The sequence below is a fragment of the Dicentrarchus labrax genome, unplaced genomic scaffold, assembly GCF_905237075.1.
Source record: "Dicentrarchus labrax unplaced genomic scaffold, dlabrax2021, whole genome shotgun sequence".
Classification (NCBI taxonomy): Eukaryota; Metazoa; Chordata; class Actinopteri; family Moronidae; genus Dicentrarchus; species Dicentrarchus labrax.
This window is the reverse complement of record NW_026136715.1, coordinates 4,061,830-4,085,691: the sequence shown is the minus strand read 5'-3', so window position 1 is coordinate 4,085,691 and position 23,862 is coordinate 4,061,830. Positions and strand designations below refer to the sequence as shown.

Here is a 23,862-nt window from a genome sequence, read left to right as displayed (position 1 = left end):
TTGAGAGCCAGGCCAGCAGTTTCCCATTGATTCCACTATTTGTGCTAAGTTGTTGCTGTTTATATACAGAAGTGAGAATGGTATCGATCATCTTTCTTAACTCTCAGCAAGGGAGCACATTTCCAAAATGTCAAACTATTCCTTCAAAGTTAAATTTAATTTAATTTTAAATTTTAAAATTGTGCATATGTACTTATAGCTGTCTTCAGGCCTAGGGCTGTAGGTGCAGGGTTCAGTAACTCTGATCTGCAGGATGGGAGCTTCGTAGTAGGCGCTGGGCAGCAGAACCAGGTAATCCTGAAGGCAAAACAGAGCACGAATACAGTGTTATTAGGTATGTGAAGAATAAATACAAGCAGTGTAAACTTCACAATGAAAACATAAACTCACTTTGTCAGGCTGGCATGTTTATGGGAGTTTTTAGTGGATAACAAAGGCCACAAAGCACACAATGCATTTCTCCCTCGGCTTTCTGTGCTAACACTGGCTTTGGGTCACCTGTTAGAGGCTAAAGTGTTTGTATATATGTATAAATATATATATATATATATATATATATATATATATATATACATATGTGTATGTATTGTGTGTGTGTGTATCTCACCAGCAGGATTCCCTCAGCCTCTATAACCACAGTCCAGGTTCCCGGGTTCAGGACAAATGGCTCCACAAAGTTATTCTGGGGAACGTTGACGAAAGTCGGCTCCACACTGGGAGCAAAGACAATCTGCTTGGACTGTTCTGAACCTAGAAAACAAACACACACACACACACACCAGAAATGTATGGTGTTAGATATTAATTAAAAAAAGAGAGAATGACATGATTATTGTGGATGTATTTGAGGAAAAAAATTAATTGGGCAACATAATTTTAATAAACATAACATAAAATAACCTGTCTGTCTGTCTGTCTGTCTGTCTGTCTGTCTGTCTCTCTCTCTCTCTCATCCCAACTGGTCAAGACAGACGACCACCCACCTAGAGCCGAAGGATCTGTCTTAGGTTTCTGCCTTTTAACAGGCAGTTTTTCCTTGCCCTTGTCGCCAAGTGCTTGCTCATGGTGGTACTGTTGGGTGTCTGTAAATAATGTTTTAAAGAGTTCGGTCTAGACCTGCTCTATTTGAAACGTGTCCTGAGATAACTTCTGTTATGAATTGGCGCTATACAAATAAAATTGAATTGAATAACACAAATTAAGAGCAAATCTACATTAAAATTAATATAAAAATACAAAATTGCAATTGTAGCATAACAAACAGACAAACACTCACACATCCATCTCTTTTACTACTGTTTTGTTTCAATAGGCAGTCAAAATCACTCACTCAAATACTCTCTTGTGATTGGTGGGGACCTACCTCTGCGGTTGACCTGATAGGCTGTTATTTTACCGTTGGAGGTGGTGCCCTCAGAGTTTACATATCTGAGGATGAAGCGAGTCAGATAGACGTCTGCCTCGTTCACATAAACCTGAAGCTTCACTGCAGTCTACGGGGACGGGGTCCAAAGAGAGGAACGGGAGAGGAGGAGCAGGAAGGAGAGAAGAGGAAGTGTGGAGGGTAGAAAATGTGAATCCTTAGTCTTAAATCCCTGAACTCTGAACTGATCTGTGGCCCTGAAGGCGAGAAGAGATGGAGCAGAGGCCGCCACCGTCAGCGGTTAAAAACCACCAGCCACCACACACATCTCTCCATCATGTGTGTCATCTGATGGAGAGATACCTGACAGGAACGAGGTATGAAGGACAGGAACAGGAGGAGAAAGCAGATTTCCACCCAGGAATTAAACTGTGTTCCAAACAAAGTCATAAAAACGTTGATTTAGTTTTTAAAAGTTTAAGTCAGAAAAACCTCTGGAGAACCATGAATGTGGAGAAGATTTTCTTTGCATACTGTAAAATATTGTTATGAATGTAACAGCTAATACTTAATATTAACTTAATATTAATATATTAACTTAATTTAGCAGGAATTGCCACAGTAATTGCTAGCGAGTGAACTTTCAGCATTTCAAAATTTGTATGTTTAACCTTTTACCCCACATTTAGTATTTAGACCAAAATGGAAAACCTGTTGGTTTGTACAGTGTATTTTTTAGTTCTGTTACTTTTTGATTATTTCTTCATATTGACAAAATGTCCTCTGGTACTCACTAGATATTTGTTGCAGGCTATTTCAGTTAATTTAGCTAATTTCCCTGATTGGTAATGAATGTACTATTATTCATTATCTCTTATCTCAGTTAACGACTGAATGACTGAAACATACATCCACCTCTTTGTACCCATCAGCAATTTCAGTAAATATGACATTGTTGATCTCCAGAGAAGTTCCTCAGTTGGAATTCTGACTTGAAATTTGAATTTGTGACTTATATGTTTGGAACGCAGCCGAAATCCTGATTTCGATGGAAATCAAGAGTAAATAGGGAAGAGGTGAGGAGGTGCCTTTACTGGACTGTACTGCCTCTGAAGTGAGGGATGGAGATAAAAAATAATCGCTTTCTCTTCCAGCGCTGGAATGAGCAACAGGAGGCCAGAAGGAGGAAGAGCAGTAACCCCAGCACTTACAGTTGCCACAGTAGTAGTTCCAGCCTTCCTCTAGGACCGACACCCTGCCCAGTACATCCGAACCCACCCGGTTGGCGTAGCGTAGCACCACGTGGAAGAGGTCTGGAGAGCTGACCGACACCGACACCAACACTTTGGACTGCCAAAGATCCAGCGAGCAAAGACAGGCAGCAGGGAAAAGGGAGGGAGGATGGGGACACAAGACGGAGAGAAAAAAGAGGAGGGAGAAGGAAGAGGTATAAGGAAACACAGGAGAGAAAGATAAAGAGAATACATGAAGGAGGAAGAGAGGAGAATGAACACCAACAGAAGAAGAGAAACGGAGGCAAAAGCAAGACCTTAATACCATCACCTTCCCCACTAAAAGCAAACCAGCAACCTTTTACAAGATACAGGTTTAACCCCAAATACAACCCGACTTATTCCTCTTTGGATTTAAACCTTTCAGCACAAACATCCATAGGACCACAGGAGTAGTCAACGCACAAAATATCTTTCTTCAAGATCCTATATTGAGGAAGTTTAACATAAGTTCTGCCCACTACTTCATGCACAGAGTAAGTAAATGTTCAATTATATAAAATATTACTAAATGTCCTTTGGATGTGCTGAGAAGTAATTCTACCAAAGAGAAATATCCCTTTAAATGTCCAATCACCATTCAGGGATGGAGCATCCATGCAGGAGGAGCATAAATGACGGGCCACAGTCAGTAATGCATAATACACATAAATCATAAAAAGCATTTACTTTTTTTTTTTACTGTGGTTTATGTGTTAAAAAAACAAATATGTGATAAGAAATATGATGATCTGAAGTACTGGATAACTCAAGTCTATAAATGTGTTAGTAAATGCTTTATTGCTTTACTGTATTTATATTCTTAATCCATCTGTGAAAGAAATGTTCTCAACCAAACAAATCATTACTGTGTGGACCAACGGTGAATGGTCAAAGGTGAGGGGGTGAAAAGTAAAGTTCCTACCTGGATGGGGGACATCTGAGCGTAACCCCTCCAGCTGAAGTCTGAGAACTCCAGAGGGTTGTAGCCGAATCGCACCGGTCGGCCATCCAGCATGGTTCCCTCCTCAATCTCAAACTTCAGATGGTGGAGGTCTGGGAAGTAATGGTCTGCGCGAGGTCTGCAGACACAGTGGAATTGCATTTTTAAAAAATCTGGGAAACAGAGGTCTCTAGAAGGTGTGAGCATGTCTTTATGTGCTGATAGGATTGAGGATAGAGTTTAGGATATCTTATTACACTTTTATTACATTTTTAATCCAAATAAAGTTGGTAATTTGAGCTAATCTCCTGTCCGGGAGCAAGTTATTGTGATTAATTTGTAGATGTCTTTTTTAAATTCATATAGTGTTGTATTTTCTGTATCATTAATTATGTATTAACAGCGCGTGAAGAGACAAAGAGCAACTGCAAAATACATATTTATTGTCTGATAAAGACTTTGAGATTCACAGCTAATGCTCATGGTTTTATTATTAACTGTAATTAAACCAAATATTGTCACAATTAATTTGATGTTCGCAATACTTGTTGTGATTGATTTCTGGTGTTTTTTAGCTGTTGTTAAACTCACAGATTGCACTTTGGCCCCTCCACATTGGGTCTGCAGCGACAACGGCCGTTCCTCTCTCCACAAGACTGACCTGCTGAACCTCCAATGTCACACTGGCAACCTAAACACACAACACACAAATCAGAATCAGAATCAGAATCAGGATCAGAATCAGGTTTATTGCCGTGTAAGTTTTTACACATACAAGGAATTTGCCTTGGTGCATAAAAATCACACAAAAATAAAGTTTAAATTTAAGTTTAAAAAATAAATAAAGATTTCAAATGTGAACACTAGAAAATAGCAGTATCACCACATACAAGCTTTTCTTTAAAAGGGAAACCAAAAATGACTTTAAAGTGTTATTCAGCACCTTCAAACTTTGTCCTGATGAACACTCACCCTGGCAGCCGAAGTAGTTGCGTTCCTGCAGGTTGTAGTAGCCGTCTTTACAGGTAGAGCAGGTTCCACTGCAAGCGTTGGGCTTACAGTTACATTGACCAGTTTCCTTTCAGAAACAAGAAAGACATTATTACTATAAATGTGAAAACACAAAGCTTTTTTGTGCACACAGAAAAAAAGACAACTATGACTGCATCATATCATATTCATCTCTACAGGAGGGGACTATAGTAATAATAGTCAGGAATAAATAATCCATATATAGACTGTAAATTTACTTCAGAGAAAGAACTGCAGTTTAATTTGCTCACCTGTGCACACTCTGCAACACTGCTGACAGTGCCTGCGATGTTACACTCACAGTCTGCAAGAGAAACAAAAAGTTCAGTTAATGCAAGAGCTACATTTAAACTGCTGAAACATATGTGAGACGTTTGATTATATGTGTGTTTGTAGTATATCTTACTGGAGCATCCATCGGGAGTGTCGGGGGAGAGGTTCCAGTACAGAGGTTTACATTTGTCACAGGCTGGGCCCTCCACATGGCGACGGCACTCACACTGGCCCTGAGAGGGTGATAGTGAGAGGAAACCAATAAGTCATAAATGTTCCTGAATACCACCTGTCTCTTTGTGTGTATGTGTGCAGCATTTACAGATAAAACCCAATGAAACAGCAGATTCAGGATATTTAAACATAAATATGACAACTGAGACTAATAGAGTAAAAGAATTTGGAATACAATGTTATATTCACACCTAATATAAATATACTACTATACAACAAATCTGCCTATTTGTAGCAGCTCTTTCAGTGTCACGATTAACCTTAAATACGATTAGTTAGACTAACTTACCACTGATGGCTGCACTGCATACTGCACGGAGCCGGCAGGGTGGCAGGTACCAGCTTTGAATAACAAAGACAGAAACAAATGTTATTGATACGACTGGTTGCAGATTTTGACTCTGATGTAATTTACCTGACATGTCATTGTATGTTAGTTGGTGGTCGCTGTCTTCATTCATCAGTATTATACAGTTGCTGTATCCTGCTTTCGTGTCGTTTGCATTTAAGTGACGATATGCATCGATTGTACCAGCACATAGACTGTTCCTCCATAGCATGTAGCACACACTGTACTGCTTTAAGTAACATTAATATTACACACAGTTGCAGTTGGTGTGTACAAGTCTTAAGAATCATGTGACTGGAGCTCAGTGAATAGGGGAAGTTAACATTTTCTGCTATATACATAAACCTGGAGCACAGATTTGTGTGTACACACTGGCTCCTTTAAACTCGGCTGAACTGATTAAAGTAGTGTTAATGTTGTATTATACACTAGATGTAACTGCCAGCCATTTCGCCACGTTTGTTCTTTTCACCGGCCTCTTAAATGGTGTGAAACTGTGTGAATGCAGCATTACCAAAGGACATTATTCTGCTTCCAACAGTTCTGCCTCATAAACAAGACTGTAGTCTTCCTCCTATTCTCTTCAACATGCCTGTGTGTGTTTGTGTGATTAGCTGCAGGTCACATTAACCGCAGCTGTCACACCTCACGTCCATTATGTTAGGCAGTGTATACCTTGTGTATGTGCTTTGTGTATGTGTGTGTCATTACCTCGGCAGTTGGGGAAGCCGTAGGAGCCGTGTGCACAGCTGTCACACCTGAGTCCCACCACGCTGGGCAGACACACACACTGTCCCGTCACCTGGTCGCAGCTGGTGTAGCGGGAGCCTTCTGCAGAACACTGGCAGGCTGCAACAAAGGCGTTAAAAACCACAGTTATTCATCTACCTCATCTGTTGATATATATATGGATTGATTTAGCTGACAGCTTCAAAAGAAGTCTGGTAATCACGTGAGCTTTCCAAACAAAAGCAAAGGTGTTTCTATTATTTTGTCCATGCGTAGACCCCAAAATAACTTCCTCAGGGAGATAAAAGCATCAAAAACTTCTACATTTGGGTTGAATAAAGAAACCAGGCAGGAGGTTAAGGCGTCGTTAAAGTTCAGTGACTTACGTGTGCAGCTTGGGTAACCATAGTAACCAGGAGCGCACTGGTCACATGACGTTCCACTGTAATTGGGCTGGCAGTGGCAGTGACCTGATGCAGTGCAGCTGGTGTCCACTGAGGTGCGAGGATCACAGGTGCACACTGGGAAAACAAGAAGTGAGAAATAGTTAATTAAAGAACGTATAGAAGTACTAGTCGATATCTGGGTCCTGCATATCAGCTAATATGTGCTGAAATTTGTAGAAGCAGTTGCATTAGATCGTCAGGCTGACATCCTGCTGGATTTCATCTGCTGAGTTAAGGGTTTTGGTTTTCATTTCAGAAGGCTGTGTCAAAATGTATTCACTGTTTTACAGCGGTCTTTTTGGACCAACAACGAAATATGGCCACTACGTCAAATTCACCTCACAGCACAGTGCTTTTCCTGTTAGCCACGCATAGTCCAGTTCACTCCAGTTTAAGTAGTCCAGTGTCCTTTCCTCATATCTGTACTATTGTAGCTTTAATATTTAGTCTATTTCAGCAGCTGGATTTATTCTGCCTTACAATGAAAAGGCGAAACCTCAATAAAGCGTCATACAATTTAACGAGGCAATACAACACTTCATAAGAAGGTGCGTAAAAGTGATTCCATGTGTGTCCATATATGTGCAGTCCAACAGGATATCTCTCTACAATACGCGGAGATCAGCAGTAACAGATGCATTTAATCAGACTTTCATTTCAGGTTTCTGTGTGTGTGTGTGTGTGTGTGTGTCTGTACCTTGGCAGTTGGGGTACGAGTGGAATCCAGATCTGCACTGTTCACATCGAGGACCCTGAAACTCTGGTTTACACAGACAACGACCAGACGCATCGCAGCCTTCAGGCAAGGAGCCGACTGTACTGCAACCACACACTGCAAATACAGAGAGAGAGGGAGAGAGAGAGAGAGAGAGAGAGAGAGAGAGAGAGAGAGAGAGAGACAGTGCAACATAACCAAACAAATTATTATCTGTTTTAACTGATTTTGTCATATGTATCTGCTGATGTACAATTGATTAATTGTGCTTACAGGACGATTTAAAGTCACTTTTATTTGAGAATGGTCTATGTCAGCTTTTCATCAGCTACAGGCACCATCAAACTCACCTAATACTAATTAACTGAGGCACTTGGCTGACAAACAATAACATCAATAGAGTGGGTTTCTCTATAGAGATAATAAATGATCATCTGGAGATTAAAATCAATGTTTTTCTTTTTACAATAAGCCCTCTTAGGGAAGTCTCCAAACGCAGCGAGACAGAGACAGAGAGAGAATGAGACTGACAGAGACAAAGCCATTGATGACTCACATTGGCAGAGCGGGTAGTTGAAGTAGCCCGGTGCACACTGGTTGCACTCGTAACCTTGGAAACCACTCCGACACACACCGTGACCGGTCACATAGTCACATGACCCGTCCAGACAGCCGGGGCCTGAACACTGACAGGCTGCAGGGACATACGTACACACGTTATTTATATTACATAAATAAAACTTTTAGACAGAGACGACTGTGTATTTAACCAGCTGAGGTGTAAAACTATTTACAGTGATTAAAACAGCTGAGAGGAATGCTGTTTATTCAGCAGTGTGTGTGTGTGTGTGTGTGTGTGTGTGTGTGTGTGTGTGTGTGTGTGTGTGTGTGTGTGTGTGTGTGTGTGAGAGGCTGCTCCTGGGTGGTAAACTAACACAGGATAAATAAACAAACCGATAAATAAAGTGTCTGGAATTCCTGTCTCTGTTTGTGTATTTGTATTTTAGTCTGTGTGTGCATGTGAGAGGAACAAACGCTCCATTAAACTCAACTCTAAAAGTGTCGCAGTGTAGAAACTCTGCAGCCTGCTGATCTGAACACACTCCTCAATTACAGCTCGCTGATTTAGTTTGGATGGCTTTGAGTGGCGAAGAGATCGTCACCGGAAGTTTGATACTTAATTAGCTCACAATTGTGCAATGTTGAGTCATTAAAACAGATATTGTTTCGTGTCTAATGTAAGGAGGGGGACTGTTGCAGTGGTGGGGGTTTGGACTGTTGGTCAAAACAGACTAAACAAGACAATAGGATGATGTAAACTTGTATTTTAGGATATTGTTTCAGATGTTTTATAGACCATTAGATTATCTGATTCATTTAGGAAATTAATGGGCAGATGAATAGGTAATGAAAATAATAATTAGTTGCAGGCATAATATGTTTTTCTGTTAGTCTCTTTATGTAACCGTCCCTCACCCTGACAGTTGAGTCCGTAGAAACCTGGAGCGCAGGTGTCGCAGTGGTCACCAGAGAAACCTGGTTTACAGACGCAGGTGCGAGTTCGGGGATCCGGCCTGCAGGAGTTATCCACGGTACCGGCGGCACTGCACTCACAGTCTGTTAAAAAAACACAATACAATTAGTCAGAGTTATTCTCTGCAATGACAATGAATTATATTTATCACACACAGAACTCCCCTCTGGCTGATGAGCACAACCACTGCAGGTGGTGATGGAGGACACTAACATGTATCTATGTTATCGTTCCAGTGAAATTCCATTCACACAACACTGATTTTCCAAAAATCCCCCAAACATCTGACTTACATTATCTCCATTTGTTCAGATTTTACTGTTAACTTCGATATAATAAATGTTCTAATAATGGGACTAATCTCTTTGCATGTTTCAGCCAGTTGAATCTTTCTCTTCTCTGAACTGAACCCATTCTTTATGTTTTATTAAATAATCAATGATACAGAAGCAACAACAGGACAACAGACTAAATCTTCTTCTCTCTACAAACTGTGCCCCACACAACCTTTAAAGGAGAACTGATGGTCCACATATTTGATTTGACAGAGGCTTTTATACGCTGGATGCTCTTTCTGACGTAACCTCATTTATCCAGGCTTGGGACCAATAATTAGGAATGCAGTGGCTGCATCCCTCGTGGCTGGGTAGTGACACGGGGGTTCAATGTCTTGTCCAAGGACATGGGATTAAGCAACCAACCCTGTGAACAGTAAGCGACCTGCTCTACTACCTGAGCCACAGCCACGACACACAGAAATATATCAACTTAAGGACACTAGAGCAGAAAAGAAAGAACTGAAAGTCTTACTGATGATCTCTCCTGCAGGTTTGGCCTCTCCGTTGTTGTTGTTGGTAGGATAGGTGGGGATGGCTGATGAAGAGAGAGAGAGGGAGGAAGATTAGAGACCAGGGAAGTAATTATTTTCAAATATTAAATCCTAATAAACCTTCGGAGGTGGGTTTGAAAGCTTTGACCCAGAAGCTCAGGCAGTGTCATGAGGCTCTTCTGTTGCTGTAACTCACGGTAACAGTCAGGGAAGTTAATGAAGCCGCTGGCGCAGGATTGGCAGTTCTCTCCACTGTAGTTTGGTTTGCAGAAACAGCGACCGGTGAGATCCTCACAGGTTCCATCTGTAAACTCTGACTGACAGTGGCAACCTGCAGAGAGGCAGAGGGACATAGAGGAAGGAGGAGGGGGAAGAGGAGGAGAACAGAACATTATGTAAATGATAGCTATATTACATGCGTCCATTTGATCATGTGATTTGACAGACAGCTACCACTTACGTGAGCAGGTCAGTGGGGAGTCGATGGGGTGGTCAGGTGACTTGTAGAAGGTGGGGATGCAGCGCTCACAGTTGACTCCAGTGGTGTGATGCTGAAAGGGAAGAGTTTGCATTAAAGTTAGCTCATCATGACTGTAATCAGTAACCCAACTCAATAATGCAGACTGATTACTTCCAGATAGTTCAGGATATATACACGAAGATTAAAAAGATTACAGTTACAGTGTTTGTACTGAATATTATTCCAAGTATTCCTCTAATCTGAATTATCTGCAATCAGGACCCATCATTACGTGAGGCAACATAACAGGACATGACAATAAAATACTTGAATCCATCACATTTTGCCAGATACCACAAGTGGAAGAAACAAACTGCCCCTCACCGAGGACAGTAAAATAAAAGTAGAGTGTTGGTTACCTGACATTTGAGGCAGACTCCTCCTCCTCTGTAGTGTCCGTGGATATCCAGACTTCCTCTCCTCTGGTCAACCTCAGGGTCGTAGTAACAGTCAAACGAGTGGCGGTGACAGTTACACTCTGAAACACGCAGTGAAACATAAAACAGGGTTAGAAACAGACAGCAGGTAATGCACAGTGACAGTCTGGAATATCTAAAATGTCATTTTAACTGCAGTGTTGTTTTAACAAAATAAAACAAAATTAAAATACAATAAAAAAAATTAGGGTTTGTGTGAAAGTTGGAGATGACAACTGAGCAAACTACTTTCTGATGAAGACCATGAGATGCAGTTGAAATTTTTTGCTGTATCAAGGTGACGTTTAGAAAAAAAATAGAAACATTTTAGAAAAGAAAATATTACGATATTAATACAAACTCTTCCTTCCTAGACTCCAAACAGTCAACTATGACAAATTTAACTTTTTATATTTAGTTATTATTAAACTTCAAAACCACCTGATGTTGATTTTCATAAAGTTTTCATAAAGAATCCAGTGATTTAAATAAATAATAATGTTCTGTATCTTTCCATTAATACTGAATAAGTATGGGGGAGGCAGTGGGAAAACATTACAAAGGAGGATAATAAACTCTTGTTGCAATAATTGTCAAACAACATATTGAAATTATAGTCATGTGGTTACATCAACAGTATCCAAACACATAGGAGGTGAATCAAAAGAACATGCACAGTTGCACGAATGCTCACAAACACACACATGAAGCACTCTGAAACAACACTGTAAGCCTTCACCTGGGTGGTAAAAACTTCTGCAAGCCAACAGACGTCAACCAGGAGAAAAAAAGAATAAAGAGGAAAAGAGACCGAGCAGTTAGTCAGATATCTGTTTGACTTAGGATATGGATAGAAACCCCCCAGTATCATTTTCATTAACCTCAGCCTGCTCTATGAAGTCACTTCAAATATAGTTGCTGTTTTGAAACAGTCTTCCTCTGACAGGTGTTCATTCAGGTGGAGATTACTCATTCTGCGGAGGATCATATTTAGCAGCATGTTTCCAAACAAATCAAAAAAGACAGAAATGAGAGAAGCTGTAATTAACACAGCCACACAAGCTTAATCATATCCTGACGTGGCATTTGATAAAAGTGAGTTATCAAATACTTTAAAGTAGAAACAGGAAGGTTGGGGGTATTTCATAAGTCATGAAAGGGTTATTTCATGTCTGATTACAGTCAGTGATTAAAGACTCTGTTACACTTTGAGGACTATATTTAGAAGCTGTTCATTCAAAAAGTCAAGACAACTTGACACAAGCTAAAATGTTTGATATTAACATTTCCTCGTACATGAGTAAGTGTATTACTGTGTGTACTTAAAGACACTGAAAGCGTTCACTAATGAAATTACCCATGAAAATCAAAAAATTAAACATTTATACAAGTCATCTTTTTATGACCTAATGATATGAAATGTTGTAATGCATTTGGAATATAATAAAAACACATATTTGTGATACCATATTGTGCTATTTAAAGTAATTTTTGTTCTTTGGATAAAGGTCTTGTTTCTGTCTGGTTCAACTTTATCTATTTAACTTCAGTCCTGCCTTTTACAACCTCCCATACAGCCGCCATGTAACCTTTAAATGTTTCTCTTTGAAGAGGCAGATGTTCATTTGGATGTATGAATACAGGAAGGACCAGCTGAACTCTACTACTACAGCCTTTGAAGAAGGAGAAGAAGTAGAAGAAGAAGATTAAATTGTCAAGAAAATGACATATTTAAGTTCCTGTGTAATTTACACATTTGATTGTGGGAATAAAGAGGAACCGGAGCCCAAACCTAATGCAATATTTTGGGAAATATGCTTCACTGCTACCTTGCTGAGAGTTAGATGAGAAGACATCACTCTCATGTCTGTACAGAAAAAATGATGCAAGTTATCTTAGCTTAGCATTAAAACTGGAGACAAGGGGAAACAGCTAGCTTGGCTTTCTTTCTACACGCACCTCAAAAGCTAGATGATTATTAATACGATCTTGTTTATTTAATCCATATATTAATAAAAGGACTTTGTCGTGCTTGTGTAACTGATTCCTTTGCCTTTAAAGATAAATAGAAACGGAAGTCTAGCGGCCAAAACTTGACCTCAGCATTGCTCCTGTATACACACAGTAACAAGAACACATACACCTTTTAACTTCATCTAAGATAAAGAGAGAGTTGCATGCTTAAGATGCACACGTGCATAAAATGCAGAGCAACCTTTGCTCTTCATATAGAGTCAGTGAAACCCTGATAGAGCATTTTGTTCTTATCTGACCCTCAGCGCCTGAGAGGTGCCGGCTGAATAAACCAGTGCTCCCTTATCCTGCAGCTCCTGATAACTGTGAGTGTTTTTCTCAGACATGAGGCACAATTGACTTTTTTCCCCTTCTTGAAAAAAAGAAATTCTAAAAAAGACCTTTGAGGACGATCCAGTGCAGTGAGTCAGTCAGTCAAGTGATAAATTGAGCAGACCAGAATAACTCAACTTGTGAACAGAGTCCTGCCTGCAGAGCTTCCCTCTACTCCACTAGTCTTAGCTGGATTATACAGCCTATTCTCTCACACATGCTTACTTTCATCAGTCTTTTAAAAATGCTGAAACATGATGCTGAGGTTGGATGTCCATATTAGAAGGTAACTTCTATAATCTGAGAACCTCCTTCAAAATAAAAGCACTCAACAACTACAGCTCCCTTGAGGCTTTACTGTAGTAGTAGTGACATATTGCAGAGCTGCAGGAAATCCCTGCATCTCTGTAGTTTTGTTCCTATCATGTTGCCCTTTGGTGACCTTTTTGTCATTGTGATACCCGTGTTGTTCCTTGTTAAATATAACTGCAGCTTTGATAACAGACGGCTCTTACATGTAAATATAACCAGAGTTTTGATAACACAAAAGACACCCGACACACTGCGACAAGTCACAGACATTGTTTTAGGTAACCATCTGGGAACCAAATCATTCTTCAGTAAATATCTGAAGAATCAGTAAAAAGTAAATAAATGAATAAAAACTCAAAACAAGGGGTTAAGAGGAAGACTTAAAATAAAGGACCACAAGTAGGCAAAATTGTATGCTATAAATTATTAAATAAATAAATGAAATGGAGAAGGAACAAAAAAAACCAAAACATGAATAAATGATTCCCATTTCTGCTATTTAACTCAAATAACTTTAACTTAGGCCTAAGTTTTCATCTTAAATGCTGCTTTTCATCGAGCCTCAGTACTGAGAGGTGTTTTGCATATATTGGTGCTGTGATAACCCTCAATGCTGTGTGACTCCACTGGCAGGAGGAACATCTCTGAATGGAGAGAATGGAGATACTCAACATATGTTCAGCAAATGTTTTTTTTTTTTGGAAAGCATGAACTCATTTTCAAGTGACACAGTTCAGACGAGGTTGTGTGAAAAGTTATCAAGAACGCTAACAGCGGCCCTGCAGCCCATATGTCTGTTCAGCTTCATTAAATTAAGGCCAACTAGGTCTGTTGAACCAACACATGAAAGAAAACACATTCCTCTGCAGGGATCACTGATTAAACTGTGTGTGTGTGTGTGTGTGTGTGTGTGAGCGCAGTGTAAGCACGAGAACTTCCATACATGTTTGAGCGTGTGCACAGTATCAGGCTGCACTCACGTTCGCACTCGTTGGCGCTGTAGGTGGTAGCCGGTTTCCACGGCAACTGGTTGTGTCCGGGGCAACAGTGGTCACAGGACAGGCCACAGGTGTTGTGCTGACAGTCACACTGTAACCTGTAAACAACAACAATATGAGCAAAGACAAATTTTATTTTTTTAATTTTGCTTTCAGTTCTCAGTGTTTTAACACACACACACACACACACACACACACACACACACACACACACACACACACACACACACACACACACACCCGTAGACACACCGCAGACACAAAAGGCTGAACTATGCCATGGTATGTACCTATCTCAGCCTATTGTGCTTTGGGTAAAACATAATTTGAACTTTTCTCAAAAGTTCACATTCCTTTTCCTCTTACCCCGCTACTGTCACTTCAAAAAGAAAAAAAAGACACAGAATAAGAAAGAGAGAGAGAGAGGAGTGTGACAAAGTCAAAAGAATAGAGAAAAGTGGAAATAGACCCCCCAACAATGAAAGTTAATCTTTCTCCTTCATCGACGGCGGATGACTGCTTCACCCCGGCTTTTAATCGGATTAGTCTGTAAACCTGCGGCCTGCGGAGTGTGGCCAAAACACAGCGGGGAGAGAGAAAAAACCCTCTTAACGCTATTCTCTCGTCTCTCTGAGTCCTCTTAACCGGTCAAAGAGAGACAAACACTGAGGACCGGAGTCACAGGAGTGAGAAGTGTGATCAAAAGGAAGGAAACAAATCCAAGAAAATCAACTGCTTTCCAAACAAATCTCTCAAGACGGCTAAAACTGTGGCTGAAAGTATATAGAGAAGATTAAGCTAATACTCTGCTTTTTGCTGATGACTCACTTCTGTTTACCTAAATGTCTCATGTTCTGCAATTGAGTTAAATTCATGAAATACAAAGCTTAAAGAGAAAAACAGAATCCAGTGCTAACCTTTACATATTGCTGTGATCCTAAATGTATCTGTGTTGATTAAGGGGTTCAACTGACTGAAATTAAGATGGTTCTGCCATCTAAACTACAGGAAATTGAGACATTTAATGAATGGATTTAAGGCACCCTTGATTTATATTAAATACTAAAAAAGTTTTTCTTGGTATTCTACTTCTATATTTATGTAATGTGGTTATTAAAAACTTGAAAATACTGTTGTTACTTCAGAAACGTATATCTTCTTTCTGTTCGTAATGTATGTTCCTCCTTCTGATTGGAACGAGCTTCAGTCTCATATGAAGGTTCAGTGTCTCCATGCATGCTTTAAAAACCAGCGTCTTTGAAATGGAGGCAAGCCGATAAGGCCGTTGACCTAGCCTACTCTGTGCCTTTTTCTTATGTTCGTTGATATGCTATGCTGTAGTTACTGGTGTTATTTTTGATATGGTGCCTCCTGTTAAGATTTTATACATCGTTTGTCTGGCCAAGAGACAAACACAAAAATCCAACCACCAAAATCATTGTATTGGCTAACAATGGCACATGTACAGTAAAGTTGATCAATGTGCATGTCCCTTCAAAATAAATATATTAAATAAATCTTAATATTTTATCAACAGCATCATAAATCTGTTTTACATGTGTTGTAAACATCATATTCTATGTGCTGGTGCTTTTTTTAAATCCATTTTGTTATTCTGATATTCCTGTAAATGACATTTTAAATGTCACAGTGGTCATTGTTCTCTCCTTTGCTTGAAAATAAAAACACAAAAACCCTTCCTGGAACCGACTGGATGAATGCACCAGTCGCTGGGCTGACCTTCAGTTTTACTTCAGGTTTCAAATAATAAAAACAGGGCAGCTGTTTTGCAAGTCTGTGTCCGTATAAAGAGAGATAAGCCACGCAGCTGCAAAATCATGCTTGATTTGGTCTACAATCCCTAGCTGAATTATGTTTTTGGAGTTGTGAGTTGCTGTTCATTTCAGGTTTTGGTTGATATGGCCATGTGCTTAATCACTGAGAGGAGCATAACACATGGTATATTAAAAAGGTTCCATCTGAAAGGTATTTTAATCTTGAGCCTGAAGATCTTTTTGCAGGTTCTGCTGTGGTACGTGTGTTATTGTGCTCTGGTCTGTGCCGATAACGTGTCAGTGTATTGTGTTTCAGCAGGCTGATTGTGTTTCCAGCTTTCACCCATACTATCAGATCCATTCATTCAGTCAATCCCCCTTTCACTCTCTCTCACACACACAATTTAATTCACACACTCACTCATGTATCTCTTGGCTTTCTCACTCTCCCTCCCTCTCTCCCTCTCCATCCTTCGTTCCTTTCCTCCCTGGCGATCAGCTCTGCTCAAGCGTTTTAGGAAATGACTTTCAATGGAAGGTTTCCACCCAAATTCACTGCTTCCTGGTTGCGATCGTTAGCTGTGGACCAGCAGCTTCCTGACTCAAACATAATAAACTTGGTCATTACTCAAAGGGCTATAAACTACATTGAATTTTTTAATTGATTTGAAATCCAGAACTCAACATAGTTTAAGTTTACAAGCACACACGTACACATTGTTTGCTGTGTGATACTCAATTTTCCACAGTTGACCATTCAGTTTTCTCATGAATTATTTCCTAAAGATGTTATCTATATCTAAATAAGTCAAATTACAGGAACTCCACATCTGTGAAACAACAAAGACCCTGAACAAGAGACTCAATGAGACTGAACACCCGAAACGGACACATCAGTGGTCTGTGAATACAAGACCAAAACTGGTTACTGGTCAGTGGACAGCCAGAGAAAGACTAGTCACTCTTTGGGTGTTCTCAGTGAATGTCAATCACTGACAATTCCAATAAGGTTTTATTCCGACAAGGTGGCTGCGTTGTCAAAAATGCTGGCAAAAGAGCAAAGCTATTTTTGGAAATCTTTGAGCAGAAAGCAAGAAGGAAAAAAAGAGGAATTTGGACATGTTGATGGCTGGAAGATGTGGTCTGTATTGTGTGACTGTTGTATAGCTAAACTCCGTTTTATTTGTTGTTGATTGTTCAGACAATTAAGTAGGTTACACAACCCACTGCTAACTGAACACAGACAACACAGACGGCAGATTTGATGGTCCGATTGTAAAATGAGTCACGATTTGGGGTTGAAAGTTGGGTCTAATCTGTACAGAGTCCCTTTGCCTACTGTAACCATTAGTTTCCAAAAAGATAATCAAATACAATGCTAATATTCTAGTATATTTATGAGCTGCCCTTTCATCTCTTCAGTACCATATTGGGAAAGATCACATTACAGAAAATATTCTTTTTCCCAATCTTTGCCTCAATTGATGTTTTCAGTCCTTTCACTTCTTCTTAGGTAAACTCACTTAAGAACAGTACTTCACCCTGAGTAGGACACTCTTTCCATCATAAAGCTCTCTGTGTTTCGTGGCCTTTAAAATGCATTATCATGATAATATCAGCAGTGCAGTTACAGGTGGAACCACTCAGTCACCTGCTGCCTTCAAACACAGACCTCCAGTCAGCAGACCTGCTGTCGTCCATAACACACCTGCTGGATAGAACTACGTCAAACAAAGTCCAGCATTGATGTAAGTTTTCAGATCTACATTCCTTCGCTGTGACACAAACCAGACACAGTATCTCCAAACGCTTGATGAGGTCAGGAGGGATTTATTTGAATTCCTCGCCCCGTGTTCTCATCAATCAAACACCTGTCTGCATGAAACAAGTGCACATATACAGTTAACTGCGTGACTCGAGGGATGTATCTGAATGTTTGAAGAACAGAATTCCCCATGAATCACATATTTATACAATGAAATATCACAACTTTAATTGTTTATATGCCAGTTACAACAGCAGAAACTATATTTGAGGAGTACTTTAAACAGCTTAAAGAAGGATTTTTGTCTCAGTGATAGCTTTTTCCATTAAAGTTAATCATTCTTTTATGTGTGAAATACCCAGATGAGTCACAAATGAAACGCTGTCTATCTCCTGAAGCTCAGTCTATTTTTTTGGTAAAGACAAACAGCTGTATGTAAAGGTGAAATCCATCCAAGTCTTTTTTTCTGTCTTTAATTTGTCTCCCTGATGAAGCTGCAGGCCGATGCAACCTTCAGCAGTGTTAACTCTGTCTTGATTGTAGCTGATTGTGATTAGCTCGCAGGAGGGCAAACAACTTGAAGTGCCAACGTCTTTTAACAAAATAATTTTCTGACTTTTACTCTCTGTATTTCTCTTATGCTTTCTATTCTTTCAAGCCATTTGGAGGAATTTAACAAAGGAGGTATTGCAATAGTGTGATAAATCTAATAACCACTCCAGTGGAGAATGGAACCTCCAAAAGACCTATAGCCTGGTGTAATAATAAATATAGCAACTTCTGATGAACCAATATCAATTTCAGTCCTGCCCATGTCTGGTTTGTAAAACAGGTTCCAGTCGCTATTCAAAAACACTCTCATAGCTTAAGTAAAAGCAGCTCACTCATTTGTACTTAAAGTAATAGTGCAGTACTGTCTTAAGCAACGTGATATAGTGGTCTGGTTAGTAGCAGCAAAGTCAGGAAGGTAAATTAAATGTAGAGTAATATGCTACCCTCTACTGAAACAGTGTAATTTAGACTTTTATAATACGGTAACCTTAGCTTTAACCAAGTAAAGCCGACACAAATGCTATAACCACATTGTTAACTGAAATCTACACTTATACAACTGTACATCAGTCTGCATGCATTTCTAACAAAAAATATGTACATAGCAAGTTCTCCTATTAAAGTAGAGGCAACATGCAGAAAAAATGATTATACTGAACCAGTGACAGGCAAATGTTTTACCTGACATCTAGTCACTGCATTGATAGTGAGATGAGATGCAATTATACACAGATAATCACTAATTTGATGTTATCTAATAGTTTAGTCGGAATTCAGTTTACCCCCTGTACCAAACAATTTCCTGAGGGGAAACCCTGTATAGTCAGGTTCATTAGTGGGGAAATGATCAATTCTCAGAGTCAAATAGCACCAAATCTGATCATGTTTACAATCTTATTAAAAAGTAGTTTAATTACTGTTTGACCTCCGAAATCCCTCAGCACTTGGGTGTGTCAATTTAATTCTTTCTACAAACTGACTCCTCGCCAGTTTACTTTTCTCCACTCTCTCAATCACCAGTGGAATTCACTTTAATAGAATTTATGTAGAATACTCACAAAGGAATTACAAAAAAAAGCACAAGAGCGCAACTTCTCTTCCTCCTTAGTTCCTTCCTCTTCATGCTTTGTTATTATCCCCACACTTTGCTGATACCCAAAGGAAAAGTCTGTTTTCTTTTCAACCCCACATACACAATCACTCACATCACACACACACACACACACACACACACACACACACACACACACACACACACACACACACACACCCCAGGTTCAGACCCTTTTACACTTGAACACACACACACGCCAGCTGTGCTGATGATTAACCCAGATGTAGCCTCACCTCTCTGAGCTCTGATCCTGAACTGGAGGTGATGCAGCAAAGTGAAACCAAATGGTGCCGAACAGAACAAACTATGACCAAGCAGCCAGCTGGCAACAACATGATCTGTGTGTAATGAGGCAGAACATTTCTTATTTATTCTCCTCTTACTTGTTAAGTGGGAACATTTATGATTTTTTATTCAGTTGAAGTTTCTTTTTAGTCAGACTTCCTCCAACTTTATTATAATTAACAGGGGTATAACAACACCATGAATGCATTTCATGAGCTGACATTATTATTACACACTTAATTTTAGCTCTTTATCCATCTGTATCTAAATGTTTTTTTTTAAAACTCTTTTTCTGATTGTAGGCTGTAGCAACTGTATCTAAATCTTTGCACAGTTGCCTCAGCAATTACACAATAAATCAAATGCACAGTTCAGTGTTGCAGCAGTACACCACACAGCATGACATTTTAGCACTTACAGTAAATTCAGGTTAACTGACTTTTGGCCCTGCTGAGCATTATTTAAAACCTCTGGTTACATTTTCAGTATTATTAACATGACATCTACAATATAAACAGGAGAACGTACTGTACGTCACAAAATTCCTTACCGCCGGAAGTATACACAGTAAATACAGCTTCAGTGGATTAAAATGGTAACCTGATTTATTCTGAAGAGATGAGTATCGGTGTGCTTTATCACCATAATCTCCTTAAATCCCTGTGATCAAATATAAAGGGAGTGAAGCCAGGACTCCAGAAATGATTCTCGTTTAGGAGGAACTGTATATTTAAGTTGACTGCACTCTCTCTGTGGGTTACTCATCATGAGCCGACAGACACTCTCTGTTAAACTGCCATACATTATCGTGGCAGTATAAACACTTTCTGTGGTGTAAATATACACCTCGGCTCACACTGAGGGTGTTTGAAAGAGATTAAAGCGCACAGGAAATCTGAACTATAAAGCCAGAGCCATTAAAACACCTGTGTGTGTTTTAGACTTTGAATTGAGTTGAATTACACATAATTGTGTTTTGGAAGAAATTTTAGATGCGAGTCTAACTAGTTCTGCAACAAATTCAACTATTTTCTCACAATTAGTTGTAACCTGTCAGTACCAGCTTAGTGGTATTAACATAAGACAACCAAGAGTTCTAAAAAAAGGAGTATTTCAGTCTGTCATTTGATTTACTGGTGAAAAATAATCTTAAATCACCTTACTGTCCACAGTTTGCATTTAAATTGAATAAAAATGTGTAAAGAGCAAAGAATAAAGGAAGGAGAACAAATACAAATCTCAAATCCATCTGCCTTCAGCTAAAAAACATGTTACACATCGAGGGGAGAAGGTCTCCTGCATAAGCGTGTGAAGATGTGAGTGCACGCAAGCAGATATATAAAAGTATACACACGTCTTCTTACAGTAACTATTGGGGCCCCAAAGATATTTCAAACAGCCATCAAACACACACAGTCCTCTACATATGTCTGCTCTGAACCCAGAGCCACAAATACTGACAGAGGACACGAGGTTACACTGCATTTCAACAGCTTCGGTTTACACACACACCTGACAGAGTGTCTGAGGCTGAACTCCTCTCTGGTCAGTGTCCACAAGATACAGACTCAAACACAGATATGACTTTTGGAGAATTATTGCAGTCTCAGCCTACAGTGTAACAGTAGAGCTTAAAGTCTCTGTCCCCTGAGGGACTCACCACTACTACTCTTTAAATACCTTTCAGTTTAGTAATTCAACCTTTATCCAGGTCGTGAAAGTATTTGAAGCTGGTGTTCGATACCTCTGTTTCTCATAGCTCTCTGTTGTACGGGACATCAAGTGGTCTCCATGGCATTAACATTACTTGGCATTGAAATGATGATGCAAAATCAGCATGATTAGTGAAGTAAAATAAAAAATTTAAGTAAAATGAAGACCTCATAGTCCCAAGTACACTGCGAGACAGACAAATGATCTTTGGAAAATGCAGTGAAGGAACACTAAGACAAAAACATCACACTGTGCCACAAATACCACTCAAGCTGCTTTTATGTTTTAATCTGGGTTCAGATTACATGGTATCAGCCTGATAAAAGAACGATTCAACAGACGTAGGAGATCGGGGACAAAAATGGGCGTTGGGCGCAATGATTGATGGTTTTATCCTGTGTAGTGCATCATGGGGGACGTCAACCAATGCCACGTAAGTGACGCTTCAAAAGGTCCAGATAAAAAGAAAAGAGTGTCTGAATTTTTTCGCATGTGACGACAAATTCCACGACATGTTCAGAGACGTCGACCAACAGAAGCGCAGAGTGTTCTTCAACTGGAAACATGATGAAGCACAAGAGGAATAAAGTTGTTGATGCTGCAAGGTGGCTTTTTCCGGATGCAAGACAGCCAGTATCATACACACCACTTCAGGCCTCAAGTTTGTTTACATTCTCCTCCAGGAAGTCAGTCCCCAGCGCCTCCTTCCCAATGATCAAACGCATTTTCAGCTGTGATTGGTAGGGGATCAACGCGTAGTCTGTCATGTCTCCCGGTTGAGTCAAATATGGTGTAGTCTCAACCCGGCATTAGAATGGATCCATTTGAGGTAGAGTGTAGAAAGAGTAAAAATCATTGTGGCTACGGTTTCAACTTGGCATACTGAGATGCATCCGTCAGCCTCAGGTAAATAGTTTCATGTCTTCTCTCGGCTCTTTCAGTGATCTTCAGTTATTATTGCTGCACAGCTCAAACTGCGATCTGGCTGAGAAAAACTGAACCATCATTTATCAGAAGTGTTGCTGCCAAACTGCCTCAAAACACCAAACAAGATAAATATGAAGCTTTCACACACACCGTCCTGTAGCTAAGGATATATAAATGCGTCTGACAGGATTTACAAGAAAGAACAAATCAGTGTTAACCTCGAGGCAAGAACACTGTCAAGATATAATCATTTAATGCATTTCACTTTGTTAATCGCTCAGAATGATCTTTTTTTCTATTGCAATGTTCTCTTTTTCTTCTTCATTTCTCAGCTGCTCTGTCCTTTCTCATCTCAGGTTTGGTTTCTCTTGGTTTTTCTTTCTATTTTTCCTGTCTTCATGTTTCGCTCTCTACGGTCTCCCACTTATCGTTCTAACATTGTTTCCGCAGCTCATTGACATGGAGATTTATGGTCTGCTTGTGGTTCTTATCTCTCCGTCGCTCCGGTGTCATTTGACATGCTTCATTCCTTTGCGCTTTTTTCTTGTTATTCTTCCATCCGTATCTCATTTTATTGATGCATAAATCCATTTTATACAATATTCTTCCCCAGTTCAGTGCCTCCTTGTAAATTAGTCTGTAAAATTCAGTTTTCTGTCTTTATCCACAATCTTTTGCTTTGTGATCCCTGAAAACACAGTGATACGTGCTCAAGATCCAACTATCCAGATCATCCATCTATCACAGTCCCAGTTTCAGACTTCATACAACAGCATGCACTTTATTCTGATTGCTAATATATGTCTTAAAATACAAGAGGTTGACTGTTTTGTACTAACAATAATTGATTTAAATCTGAAACTAAAGAGTTTTTAGACTTTAACTTCCAAAATAATAAATAATTTATAACAAATAAGAACCAGACTTCCCAATAGCAAGTTATTTTATTTCTTCCCAGCTAAGTAGTAGAATGACAATAGAAAGCAGAGCCACCTGCCTCTATAAATCTACTGTCAAATCAGCTTAAATATTTTCTGCAGAATGTCAGGGTCACAGTGTAAACGCCTCCCAGCAGCAGTATATTCTCCTCCACTGTACATCAAAATATCTGACAACCACACCACTCCTCCCCCCGTCTCCCCATCCTCCCTCTAAAATCCCTTCTTTCCTGCCAAATTCCCAAATCACTCATGTGCAACAACATGGAAAGAGCCACATCACCGGCTTTACAAGATACTGTCTCCAGATACCTTCAGCAAGTCTGTACAAGTGTGTGTTAATGCATGTGTGATCATCTGCATGTGTGTGACACATAATAAAACCGTGTGTATGTGTGTGTACATGCACATAGTAAGACAGACAACAAATATTTATAGGTGGATATGTGATTGTGTGTGTATATATGACTCATGGTGGATTTG

The 23,862-nt window shown here is 39.6% G+C and overlaps 1 protein-coding gene across 2 annotated transcripts in view; it reads right to left on the bottom strand.

The window, feature by feature from the left end:
* Positions 1–23,862, bottom strand: part of lama5 (laminin, alpha 5) — a 93,895-nt gene that overhangs the window by 28,632 nt on the left and 41,401 nt on the right. The window contains exons 7-25 of one of the 2 annotated variants that reach the window (XM_051424293.1): positions 14,293–14,408; positions 10,598–10,716; positions 10,179–10,269; positions 9,915–10,049; positions 9,700–9,762; positions 8,832–8,972; positions 7,912–8,049; positions 7,338–7,472; positions 6,581–6,715; positions 6,177–6,314; positions 5,406–5,458; positions 5,016–5,115; positions 4,861–4,913; positions 4,550–4,655; positions 4,169–4,268; positions 3,560–3,716; positions 2,575–2,713; positions 608–750; positions 194–297 (exon numbers count right to left, since the gene is read on the bottom strand). In XM_051424293.1, the coding sequence (XP_051280253.1) occupies positions 194–297; positions 608–750; positions 2,575–2,713; positions 3,560–3,716; positions 4,169–4,268; positions 4,550–4,655; positions 4,861–4,913; positions 5,016–5,115; positions 5,406–5,458; positions 6,177–6,314; positions 6,581–6,715; positions 7,338–7,472; positions 7,912–8,049; positions 8,832–8,972; positions 9,700–9,762; positions 9,915–10,049; positions 10,179–10,269; positions 10,598–10,716; positions 14,293–14,408 (2,166 nt within the window). Of the gene's footprint in view, positions 1–193; positions 298–607; positions 751–1,363; positions 1,494–2,574; positions 2,714–3,559; positions 3,717–4,168; positions 4,269–4,549; positions 4,656–4,860; positions 4,914–5,015; positions 5,116–5,405; positions 5,459–6,176; positions 6,315–6,580; positions 6,716–7,337; positions 7,473–7,911; positions 8,050–8,831; positions 8,973–9,699; positions 9,763–9,914; positions 10,050–10,178; positions 10,270–10,597; positions 10,717–14,292; positions 14,409–23,862 lie in introns of both variants that reach the window. The other variant, XM_051424294.1, reaches the window with a different exon arrangement.